Raw genomic sequence first — 12,289 nt, 5'->3', positions numbered from 1 at the left:
TCATAGTGGCCAGAGGTAATAAAAATGTCCTCAACCACCACAGAAAAGACTATTACAGTCTTACGAACCATATTTGCCAGGAATGGGTTGCCTGAACAGATTTGCTCTGACAATGGACCACAGTTTGTGTCTGAAGAGTTCCGGAGGTTCTTAAAGAACAATGGTGTTAAGCATTACACATCTGCCCCATATCATCCAGCCACTAATGGATTGGCCGAGAGGTTTGTTCAAACATTCAAAAAGGCTATCAAGGCAATGTGTAATGAAGATATACCCCTACAACACAAGGTGGACAACTTCTTGTTTGCCTACCGGAATGCGACACATGCGGTTACCAACCAAACTCCTGCCATGATGTTCTTCAATCGAAGACTACGATGCCGCTTGGATTTGGTTAAGCCGAACATCAGAAGAGATGTGGAGAACAGGCAGTTTCAGAATATGAATGAAAGGCCGACCAGGAGTTTTAAGATAGGTCAACCAGTTTTGGCCCGGGACTACCGCACAGAGAAATGGCAGCCAGGAACGATTTGTACATGGCAAGGGCCTCTCATGTATACCGTGGACGTTGGAGAGAGCATTGTAAGACGCCATGCTGACCAGATTCTAGAGTCATGGGAAAACGTCAACTCCACACCACGATCTGATACACCTGGCGATGAAACCGACGTACCAATTGCATCTACCGCAGAATCGGTGATATTGGAAGCAGATGAACCAAACAACGACATTGATCCCGACTCAACCTTACCAGAAGAACCTGATACCCCAAAGAGGCGTTATCCAGACAGAATCAGGAAGCCTCCTCAAAGACTGAACTTATAATTGCTTAACCTCAACCAATGTATCTAGCAACCGTAATTGTGATTGTAATTAGTTATCATTTAGTTGTTAAATTAATGTTATGTACTGTTTATCTAAAAGGGGAGGAATTGTTGTGTATGTGTACCTTTAAGAGAATAACTGGTCTCAGACTGCAGTACCGGCAGTCACCACCCCTGTATAAAAAGGCGCTAGCAGCCTTCTGTAGTTTCAGTTTCCGATTGTCTCCATTCAGTAAAGACTTGTTAAACCAACTCCTGCATTCCGTGTCTCCATTAACACACGGATTTAATAGGCAAGGCCTTGGTTTAACATCTCATCTGAAAGGTGCCACTTCCAACAATGCAGCAGTTACTCAGTACCCAGATTATCATAGAGTCATAGAAAGATAACAGGGCATACGAATTTTATAATGTATAGATTTGGAGAATCATAGGATGGAACTTTAATTTAGAGGCGGGGAGGGGGCTGGAAAGCGATCGGGAAACCCGTGAGAATGGGTTTCTTGCAGGCCCTGCTGAATTTAACGGCAGGGCCTGATTAGCATTTCAAATCACCGATTCCTGCCGGCAGCCAGCCAGATGAAGAGACTGGCTGGCTGTCGGGTGGGTAAGCCTGCAGCACCAGGCCACTAAGAGGAGGGAGGGATTGAGCGGCAGGAGGCTCAGAGGCTGGAGGGGGATCGGGGGCCGGAGGAAGAGAAGTCGGAAGGCCGGAGGGGAATCGGGGGCCAGAGGGGGGATGTCGGATGGTGATGGGGGCCGGAGGGGGGCAGATCGGAAGGCCAGAGGGTGATCAGAGGCCCAAGGGGTGAGGCCGGATGGCCGGAAGCAGATCGTAAGCCTGAAGGGGAGGTGGAGGGATCAGAAGGGTTGGGGGAGGTGTCTGATCACAGGGGGTTAGCAAGGCAGGAACGCTGGATCCAGCTGGCAATTAGAAAGACACTTACCTCCTGGGTCTAGCAGTCTTGCCTCCCCTTAGCTGGCGGGTTCCCCGAGGCCTGGAAAACCCGACCAGTCAGAGCTAAATTTGAAATAGTGGATCACCATGAGGCATGGAGCCTCATTATAATATTTAAATGCCAACCCGCCGCCTGCGAACGGGTTCGTTGCCGCCCCCCCGTCCCGGTTCCATTAAAACCTGAAGTAGTCGGATTGGAGGAAGGTTGGGGACGGGACTCAGATTTTTTAACTCTTTAACCTCCCACCCAACCCCAACCCACCTTTTTTTGAGGTTAAAATTTCCCCCATAGAATCTTACAGCACAGAAGGAGGACATTCGGCCCATCATGCCTCTTTGAAAGAGCTATCCAATTAGTCCGACTCCCCTGCTCTTTCCAAATAGCCCTGAAAATTCTTTCCTTCAAGTATTTATCCAAGCATGTCTCCACCTTTTCCCTGGGGGTTCTGCCAGTATCCTGCCAGAGTTACGGCAAGCGACCAAATTTCAGCGTACAGATATTTTGTAAAATATTGACTATCAAAAGTGTCTTTCAGATTTTATTACTGAATATATTATTAAAATATTGAATACCTTCCAGCGTTGTCCATAAACCAGAATGTTTTTCTTAGCAATGTCCACTCTGTCCCATGCCAGTGTCAAACTTAGCTGATCTGATGCAGAAGTATTTGTACCTTTAGAAACAAAAGCAGATTTTATTTCAGAATATTATGAAATGAAGTAAGATTCTTGTAAAGGAAGCTATCATTATTTAATATGGGACTGGCTACCTTTGAGGAGAGCAGTTAATATCGCCAAGTCAATGTCCTGCTGCTCTTCTGAGTCTGCATCAAAAATTGTAATCTGTGTTCACAAGAGAAAGTGGAGCTGTTATCCTTCCACATACATTCACGCACAAACTTCATGTACAAGTTTTATCTCAACCTCTATTTTCTTTCTCATTTTGTAGCTATTTGTTTTGCCCCTATTTCCTCTCCCTCCTTTTATTACCAATTTTCTTCCTTCCTCCCTTAAGGTTGGGATATGGTTTCACAGGCCATGTGGTCATTCTGCATGCCTGAGTCTTCACAGTGAGTGTTGGCAAATTATTTGGCAACAGGTCCATCACAGTCAAGTAGTCAGCCATCATCAGGAGCTGTGCAGAAACTAACTAGACTGACTCATAGGAACAGGAGAAGGCCATTCAGCCCCTCAAGCCTGTTCCACCATTCAATTAGACTATGACTGCTCTGTACCTCAACTCCATGTACCCATCTTTGAACCATATCCCTTGATACCATTACCTAGTAAAAATCTGTCGATCTCAGTCTTGAAAATTTCAACTGACCCAGCATTCACAGCTTTTTGGGGGAAGGAATGCCACATTTCCATTACCCTTTGTGTGAAAAAGTGCTTCCTGATTTTTCTCCTGAATGACCTTTCTTCAATTTTACAACTGTACACCTTGTTCTGATTCCCCCACCAGAGGAAATAGTTTTTTCTGCATCTACTCTATAAATTCCTTTTATCATTATATAAACAACTCAATTAGGTCACCCCTCAACCTGCTAAACTCAAGGGACTACAAGCCACATTTATGCAACCTGTCCTCATAATTTAAAGCTTTAAGCCCCGGTATCATTCTGGTAAATCTGCACTGTACTGCCTTCAAGGCCAATATATCTTTCCTGAGGTGCGGCATCTAAAACTCTCTCTCTTCCCTGTAGTTAGGTGCCTGGTGGCTACTCAGCACCTTCTACTGATGTGACGGCTGAGACTGAAAATGACTGTGTGTAACGTCATGACACTGCCCATATTCTCCCATTACATGGCAGGATGTCTTGCAACTCGAATGTACTTCATTACCTTTATGCTCTCTTTTACTATCTTTTGTACAATATATTTTTTAAAATAATATAATACACATATGACTTGTTCTACACTTAATATTCAACTACAAATAGTTTCACTTCTATATTTTCAGCATTTGCTCAGCCAACCCCTCTGACACTTTTATTTTAATTCCATTTTAGTGTTTCGAGGACTATTAACACGATGTATAACCATACTTGGTCATGGGGCAAGTCAGAGGACACTCTTTCAAAAGAACACAAGGATTACAGACTTGTCCCAGAAGCAAATATAAAGAGTGGCGCCAAAAGTACAGGATGGCACCTTATCCAGATGCTCACTCTGCGTGTACAGGCCATTGGTGCAGTTTTGTCAGCCATAACCCTTTGCAAATCTCCTGCAGCCATCAGAGAAGATCCTGCACTCACAGGCTAATTCTTTCAATCAACTATGCATGGACAAGTTTGCATACATGTAATTATTTACTTCCTACTCCTAGGGTTGTGGAAGTCACCCTGTGGAACAAACAGAGCAGATCCCACAGCACCGGCTGCCTGAGGTATCATAAAGTTTCTCCCTCCTGAAGTGATTCGGCAAAATAAACACAGCATCAATGTCAAGATGAAAAAATAGTCCAATCACCATCATCGACCTTCTAATAATGATTACAAAACTTCAGTACACCCACCCAAAAAATTATGAACTGAAGTCTCACTTTCACAAATTTGATCTACTGCATGTATCAAGTGAATAAGCTGCCACTGTACGGAAACGCCTGCAACAGCCACCTTCATAGGGTCTTTGCAAAAACGTAATTTCCATATTTTCATTGCTGACTCGAACATACTCACCGATTCTCTGTGCTCCATACATTCCATAAGAATTTTAAATAAATGATCTGATTGCTTCTGTCCAAAATTAAAGGTCTTCTGGATCATTAATATTAATTCATCTTCCAAGCCAGGATACAATTTTCTGTGATAAATGAAACCATGTATGTCACTATTAAATGTTTGAATAATGGCTGAGTATTAGGTCTGTGCTATATTGAAAACACTTTTAAAATTATCTATAGAAAAATCTGATTACATTCAAGTAGAGCTGAACTCTTAAAATATTATGATCTACATGCAAGGGCTGACTGTGATCACGCGCTCCCAGCAAGGAATAGCACCTGCCAGCTGCACATATCTGGAAATTGTGGATGTGCTGCTTGTAAGTTGTGGTCTATAATGAATGGAGAATTGAAGGCAGTAGGCCCACAATATCCAGATACACACAACTGGCTGCCAAGGTTCCCCACTGAGAGTGCACAATCATGAACTCGGGGCTAGCATCTACAATAATAAAAATAATAGACAATTGTATACTGTGCATAGAAAGCTACTTCACCAATGGTCTAGAGTCAGACAGGAAAAGACTGTTTAACCTCCAGACATTCAGGCAGATAAAACCAGAGAATATCAGACAGATGGAAGAGCAGACACAGAAAGCACAAAGTTGGCTAACCAACCAACCAACCAAGGATGTTTACAGCACAGAGACCATTCAGCCCATCATGTCTGTGCTGACTCTTTGCTAGAGCAATCCAAAGCTCATCCCACTTCCCTGCTCACTCTCCAAGGCCCTGTATCTGCCTGTTTTTATGCAATTTTTGCCTCTTAATAATGCAATAATCTTGCCTCAACTAATCCCTGCGGCAAAGCATTCCCTCATCCATCAGCACGCTGCATAAAGACATTTCTCCTAATCTCCCCTCTCACTCTCTAAAGTCATAGGGGGAAAAATTTGGTGTCCACCATTTTGGGGCGCTAAGTTTAGCGCCCGGCGCTAATTAGCACTGACGGCCGCTAAATTAAGTTTTAGCGCCCCGAGAGGGAAGTAGAGCACTAAATCAAGCGCTACACACTTCTCTTAGGGCGCTAACATTAGAGAGCCGGGCAGAGACTTCAGCAGCGCTGCACACTGGGCCGTGCAGCGCTGCCGCGTTCAAAGGCTCCTTCCCTCCCTTATAGGGAAGGGCCATCGCTGCAGGCTCTGCAATTTAAAAATTACCTACCTGGGCCACCAAGGAGGCTGCGATCCCGCGCAATCAGCCCGGCACTCAAGCAGGGCGGGAACCCGCAAAAAAACTAGAACAGAAAAGGTAAGGTTTTTTCCCACTTACCTCAGCCACCTCGCCTTTAATCATCACCCCCGAAGCGGCCGGCCGCCCGATGCACGCCTCCTGTAGTTGTCGGTGTTTTCGCCCGGCGCTGCTGCAGGGGGCGGAAGTCGATTTCGGGTCCGGGGCACTACCGGAGCGATGCGCACGGTGATGACGTCACAATCTCCAGGCAAAGGAAATAAGGGCGCAACGCCGTAGCACCACCGCAAAACTCCCACCGAATACGGCGGGAGTTGATGTCAGCGCTGCGCCTGGTCGCAAATCCACGCAGCTTGTAAGTGAGAAGAGATTGTATGATGGGGATGTGGTTGATGGGGATGTGGTGAGCAACGGGGATCTGGGGTTTCATTTACTGGAGTCTGATGAGGCGTTCACGGACTGCCCATGTCAAAGGGGGATGTGCTGCCTGCCCCCTCCCTTCCTCCTCATCCTCCTCCTCCTCCTCCTCTTCTCCCTCATCTTCTTCCTGAGGTGCTCCCGTAATCCCTGCTGGCAAGGGCTGCACCCTCAGGATGGCCAAGTTGTGCAGCTTACAGCAGACCACCACGAAATAGGACACCCGCTCCGCCAAGTATGGGAGAGCTCCTCCCGAGCGGTCAATGCAGCGGAACCATTGCTTCAGTAGCCCGATGATCTGCTCGATGATGTTCCTGGTGGCAGCATGGCTCTCATTATACAAGTGCTGGGCACAACTGTTGTGGTTGTGGAGGGGAGTTATCAGCCAGGTGCAGAGCAGTTAGCCCTTGTCTCCGAGCAGCCACCCTCGGGTTTGTTGTGGTGGCTGAAAGATTGCTGGCACACTGGACTTCCGCAGGATGAAGGCATCATGGTTGCTGGCAGGATAGCGGATATTGACATTGAGGAATCGCTGGGCATGGTCGCACACCACCTACACATTAAGTGAGTGGTAGCCTTTGCGGTTACGGAAGATCTCAGGATTGTTATGCGACGTCCACAAAGCCACGTGGGTACAGTCGATGGCACCCTGCACCATGTGGAAGCCTGCTATGTGTACCATGTGTACCATGTGGCTGCAGTGTGTACCATCTACAAGATGCACTGCAGCGACTCGCCAAGGCATCTTCGACAGCACCTCCAAACCTGTGACCTCTACCACCTAGAAGGACAAGAGCAGCAGGCGCATGGGAACACCGCCACCTCTAAGTTCCCCTCCAAGTCACACACCATCCTGACTTGGAAATATATTGCCACTCCTTCATCGTCTCTGGGTCAAAATCCTGGAACTCCCTCCCTAACAGCACTGTGGGAGTACCTTCACCACACGGACTGCAGCGGTTGTAGGCGACGGCTCACCACCACCTTCTCAAGGGCAATTAGGGATGGGCAATAAATGCTGACCTTGCCAGCGATGCCCACATCCCTTGAACAAATAAAAATTATCAATAGGGGCTATGAAATTTTCAGTGTTAATTGTATCCACATCTGCTGACATCTGCCCTGTCAAGGTTTTAATGGGATTTTTCCATTAATATGACATCTTGGGATAGTAGAAAATATAGGGACAGAGTGATCTCCTGGATGAGTTTCGATCGCCTAGATGGGTCGGAGGGGAATTTCCCAGATTTTTTTCTCCCAAATTGGCCATTGGGTTTTTTATCTGGTTTTTCGCCTCTCCCGGGAGATCACATGGGTTCGGGTGGATGGAGAATGATAGAAGATTTGAGGTTAGGATCAGATCAGCCATGATCTTATTGAATGGTGGAGCAGGCTCGAGGGGCCGATTGGCCTACTCCTGCTCCTATTTCTTATGTTCTTATGTTCTTATGCAGTTCCAGGCTCTTGTCACCAGGTGGCTGTGCAGAGACAAATTGCTCTGCGATCTCTTCTCTGACACCACTTTGAATTTTTTTAATTAGCTCGGGTAAGTTAATATTTAGTAACTTTTTGGGCTCGATTTTCATTGGACCATTGAGGCAGGATTGGAGGCGTGTGGGGGGTTAAAATTGCAAAAAATGGCGGGCGGGCCCAACCCAAACCCGCCTCCATGCAATTTTCATTAAATCGCGTCTAATGGTCCCGCCTCCAAGAGGCGGGATAGGCCGTTAAGGCCCTTAACAAGCACTAAGTTGCCTCTATAATGCCATTTTGAAAGGCCTTTGTGATTTTAACCCTTTTCCCACGCGAAGCACGCCTGTTCTGAAACACGACGGTGAAACCTGGCGGGAGCACAATTGGATTGCTGACTATCGGCTGCAGGTCAACCATTAAGTAGGAGATTTGATCAGCCATCATTTGCAGGTGGCAGGACTTTGTTGTCTCAGTTCTGGGGGAACTTTTAGAAGGCATAACCACAGCTGTGGAAGTTTGGAGCCTGACACCCATCTCCAGTGTGACCTCCTGGGAAACCCCTCTCGCCACATTCACTGAGCGCTTCCTCAACTGAGGCATATACCAGAAGCATGGGAGCCATTTATTTCCTTCCCTTCTGAACATTAGATGAGGACGAAGACCAGCCGCGGCACCAGCAGAACCATGAACAACAGCAGCACCAACAGCAGCAGCACCAACAGGAGCGCCAAGCTGCTGCTCACCCACCTGAAGCTGCACAGGCCAGAAGGGGCCAGTGCATGGAAGCCCGTCGGCACAGGAGATACCCCCCAAACAGGGTCTACAGACACAGGGTCAGCTACCTCAACATGTCTGAGCAGCAGTGCCAAAGGCAGCTCCGACTTTCGCGAGAGGTAGTGACTGACATCTGCGCAATGCTACAGCAAGACCAGCAGCCCAGAGGACCAGGTGGACAAGCATTACCAGTGGCCGTCAAAGTCACCACCGCACTCAACTTTTTTGCCTGAGGCTCATTCCAGGGATCAGCAGCAGATATCAGCGGCATTTCCCAGGCGGCCGCACACAGATGCATCACGCAGGTAACCGATGCCCTCTTTGCCATCGCACACAATCACATCCATTTCACCAAAGATCAAGCAAGTGTCACGGCGCGTGCGGTTGGATTAGCTAATCTGGCAGGCTTTCCAAGGGTGCAGGGTGTCGCTGACTGCACACATGTGGCCCTTAAGGCACCCCATCGCAATCCAGGTATTTTTGTCAACCGCAAGGGCTTCCACTCCCTTAACGTTCAGCTGGTGTATGAGCACAAGAAAGAAATTTTGCATGTTTGTGCCAAGTACCCTGGCAGTTGTCATGACTCCTTCATACTGCGCCAGTCTAGTGTGCCTCCGCTATTCAGTCCGCCAGACCAACTTAACGGATGACTACTTGGAGACAAGGGCTATCCCCTGAAGACGTGGCTAATGAAGCCCATCCAACGAAGCTAAGGAGAGCTACAACTCCAGGCACATGTCCACCAGAGCCATAATCGAGCAAACCATTGGTTTGCTGAAGATGCGCTTCAGATGCCTGCATAGATCAAGTGGAGCCCTGCAGTACTTAGCAGCCAGGGTCTCCAGAATCGTCGTGGTTTGCTGTGCACTTCATAACATGGCACAGCGTCATGGCTTGCAGATTCCTGAGGACCAAGTGGCTCCTCACATATCCTCCTCAGATGAGGAGGAGGAGGAGGAGAGCGAAAACGAACATCTTGCAGAGGCCCATCAACCAGCGGCAGCAGTACGCGAGAACATTGCTGTCCGGGATGCGAGGAACGCATTCATCTTGGCCAGATTTGCTTAGGCTAGCCAATCAAGCACCTTTGCCTCGCAGCTTCTTACGTGAGCATCGACAATGGCCAAGAACCAGCGGATTCCTAGCAATTTGACCACCATACTGACAATTGCAAGTAATCCTAAGCCTTCAATGTGGAAGTCCCATTCGCGAAATGACACCCGCCACAACTACAGCAGTAGCCATCAGATTTTTTATTTACACTAATCATCTGATAGCTTTTTAACATAAAACATCAAATTTCACCCAAGTGACTACCCTTGTGACTATTTGTGCAGTATCTTTATTTTACGCGTGCTCCTACGTGATGCTTCCCCTGTGGCTTCAGCAGATGTGGAGGCCCCTTGTCACTTTCTTGCTGCTCCTGTCTCGACACCTTTGGCGGGCGTCTTCTGGGGTTGCGAACCTGTGAGGGCTCATCAACAGTCTGCTGCTCCTATGGCTGTGCAGGGGTTGAGACGCCGATCTCAGATGGGTGTGGACTCTGGTGGGGCTCTGACCGAGGGCTCTGCAGTGGCATGGAAGTGTGAGGGCTTGGAGAGGAGCCCCGACTTCCTTGATGTCTGCCACCAACTTCCTTCTCATGGGTCAGGTCCCCCTCAGCGCTTGCAAGTGGCTTGAGAGCACCTTGCTGCACATCAGGGGGGCCATGGGGACCTGTATCTGCAGTGGCAGTCCTACTCAGAAGGACCTCCATGAAGGTCTGGTTTCTCTGCTCAATAGATACCCATCGCTCCTCCAGAGATATCATTCTATTCAGAACACTCACCATGTTTTCTGCACTCTGGCAGCTTATCACCTCCATGGAGGTTGCCATCCTTTCCATGGTGATGCGTTCATGTGCCAATGACTCCACAAAGGCTCTGCTCATGTTCGCAATGGACTCCTCCATTCGCTCCACACTTGCAGCGACCCTGGAGACAAAACCTGCCAGAGACTCCTGCACCTGTTCCTGGAGTTCCAGCACCGCTGATCTTGTGGATGGACCCAGAGGCAGAGGGTCAACATGCAGCTGAGCCGAGCTGGCAGAGTCCTGCGCCCTCCGACTCGGACTCTCCACTGCTGTCCCTGTCTCCACAATCTGCTGATGCTCACTTGTGAGCTGTGATACACCAGGTGACAACACTACTCTATGTCCCGAAGGTCCCACCGAGGTGTGTCTGCGCTGGTGCTGGGTGCTGTGAATTCTGCTGACGCTGCGCCCTCAGAGGTTGCAGCTTCCTCTGAGGAGTCTGGATGCTCAGGCTCTTCCTCCTGGCTAGTGGGGACAGGTGCCTGCGATGGTCCTGTGGGGGAGTAAAGGAAAGAGTCAGAGATGTGATGCCAAGGTTACATGCACATTGCATATTGCAGATGATCATAAGTGCATCTGTTAGAGCTTCAGAATCATTATCTGCGACTCATGCAATGTCATTGGGAGAGATGGAAAACTATTCTCTCACCAGCTTGCTGTGATGCACCCGTCTGTCCATCCCCCACTTGGGAATCTTACTCCACTCCCACGATCTCCAGGACCGTATCCTCCCGGGGGTGAAGTGGGCTACTGAGGGTGGCCCTCCTCCTGTCCTCGCTCTTTCTCTCTTATTGTGAGCTCTCTTTTCCTGCAATGAGGGAGACAAGTGGAGGTTGAGTGAGAATGAAGGAGTGAGTGTAGAGAATCCATAGCATAGATACTTAGAAGGAGACAAAGATGGAGTGAGGTGGCAAGACCAAGGGCCCTCCCTGTGTGTTGTCAGTTGTTTTCATAGCATCACAGTGATAGGGAGTGTGAGGGCTGCATAGTCGAATAGTTAGGTGAATGTGAGCATAGAGAGGGAATGGGTAAGGATGCAGGGATGTCAGTGTCAAGTGGGATGTGGAGGAAGAGATTGCTAAAGCTGAGTGCTGGTGAGGAGAGACAATGGGGATCAGATTGAGGGTGATGGGAAATTCATACTCACTTTTCCAGTGCGCAGGTCATAAAATCTCTTCCTGCACTGAAGCCAGGTTCTGCGGGTTACTGACAATGAGTTGACCTCCTCTGCCACCTGGATCCACACAGCCTTGGTCTGCTGGGGAGGCTTCTTCCTCCCTGAAGAAGGGAAGAGCACCTCTTTATGTGTTCTTGCTTCCTCTACTAAAGCCTGCAGGGCAACGTCATCGAACCTGGGAGCAGACCTAGGTCTTTGGCTGGCCATTCTTCCTCCAGGACCCTCTCACTGCAAAGGCCAAAAGCTTGACAGTCTGCAGAAGAAGCAAGGCTTGTTGCAGACCTTAAATGCAGCAGCAATGATGACGTCATCGGAGGCGACTTTCAGACTGGAAAAACTCATTGGCCATGGGTTCCCACACGTTGGAACTCAATTGGCCAATTAAGTTAAAATGGCATCATTTTCCCACATCAATTTAGAATTGGGTTGGCTAACACGAAATGCAGATTACACGACCCCAGCCCACCCCTGAATCAAAATCCATCCTTTAAGTTAGAATATTGTTTTCAGAAGATGTTGTTTGGTTCTCTTTGGTTACTAAACCCTCCTCAGCCTCCAGCCAGGCCAATATTTGTTATTTATTTTCAAAAAGGAAACCGCGCATTAATTATTTATAACTTAAATCGGAGGCCCAGTATTTGTACTTGGATGCTCGGAGTCTGTTTATGCATTCTGCCCCACTTAATTACTTATATTCACGTCGGAGTCCCTAAATCCTCCGAAATGGTCCTCAGTTTCTTCATGTGATTGTGATGCTCATCCAGTATCCTTCTTTTCAGAGAAGGACTTCAGAGATCTGATTCCACAGGCCCGAGAGCCGGGGGCTGACCTGTGCGGTGCCTTCACTCCCCACTGTCAGATCAAATCTTCACCTCTGATTCCTGTGGCACCATGAGGG

The 12,289-nt window shown here is 48.2% G+C and overlaps 1 protein-coding gene across 1 annotated transcript in view; it reads right to left on the bottom strand.

Moving 5' to 3' along the window:
• trpm6 (transient receptor potential cation channel, subfamily M, member 6) overlaps positions 1-12,289 on the bottom strand; it is a 239,866-nt gene that overhangs the window by 207,040 nt on the left and 20,537 nt on the right. The window contains exons 8-10 of the mRNA XM_086010032.1: positions 4,464-4,587; positions 2,553-2,625; positions 2,356-2,456 (exon numbers count right to left, since the gene is read on the bottom strand). Of these exons, the coding sequence (XP_085866158.1) occupies positions 2,356-2,456; positions 2,553-2,625; positions 4,464-4,587 (298 nt within the window). The remainder of the gene's footprint in view (positions 1-2,355; positions 2,457-2,552; positions 2,626-4,463; positions 4,588-12,289) is intronic.

This window comes from Somniosus microcephalus, chromosome 1, assembly GCF_052327205.1.
Source record: "Somniosus microcephalus isolate GS21.2 chromosome 1, FLI_Smic_1.0, whole genome shotgun sequence".
Taxonomy (NCBI): domain Eukaryota; kingdom Metazoa; phylum Chordata; class Chondrichthyes; order Squaliformes; family Somniosidae; genus Somniosus; species Somniosus microcephalus.
This window is presented reverse-complemented; position numbering and strand designations above follow the sequence as displayed.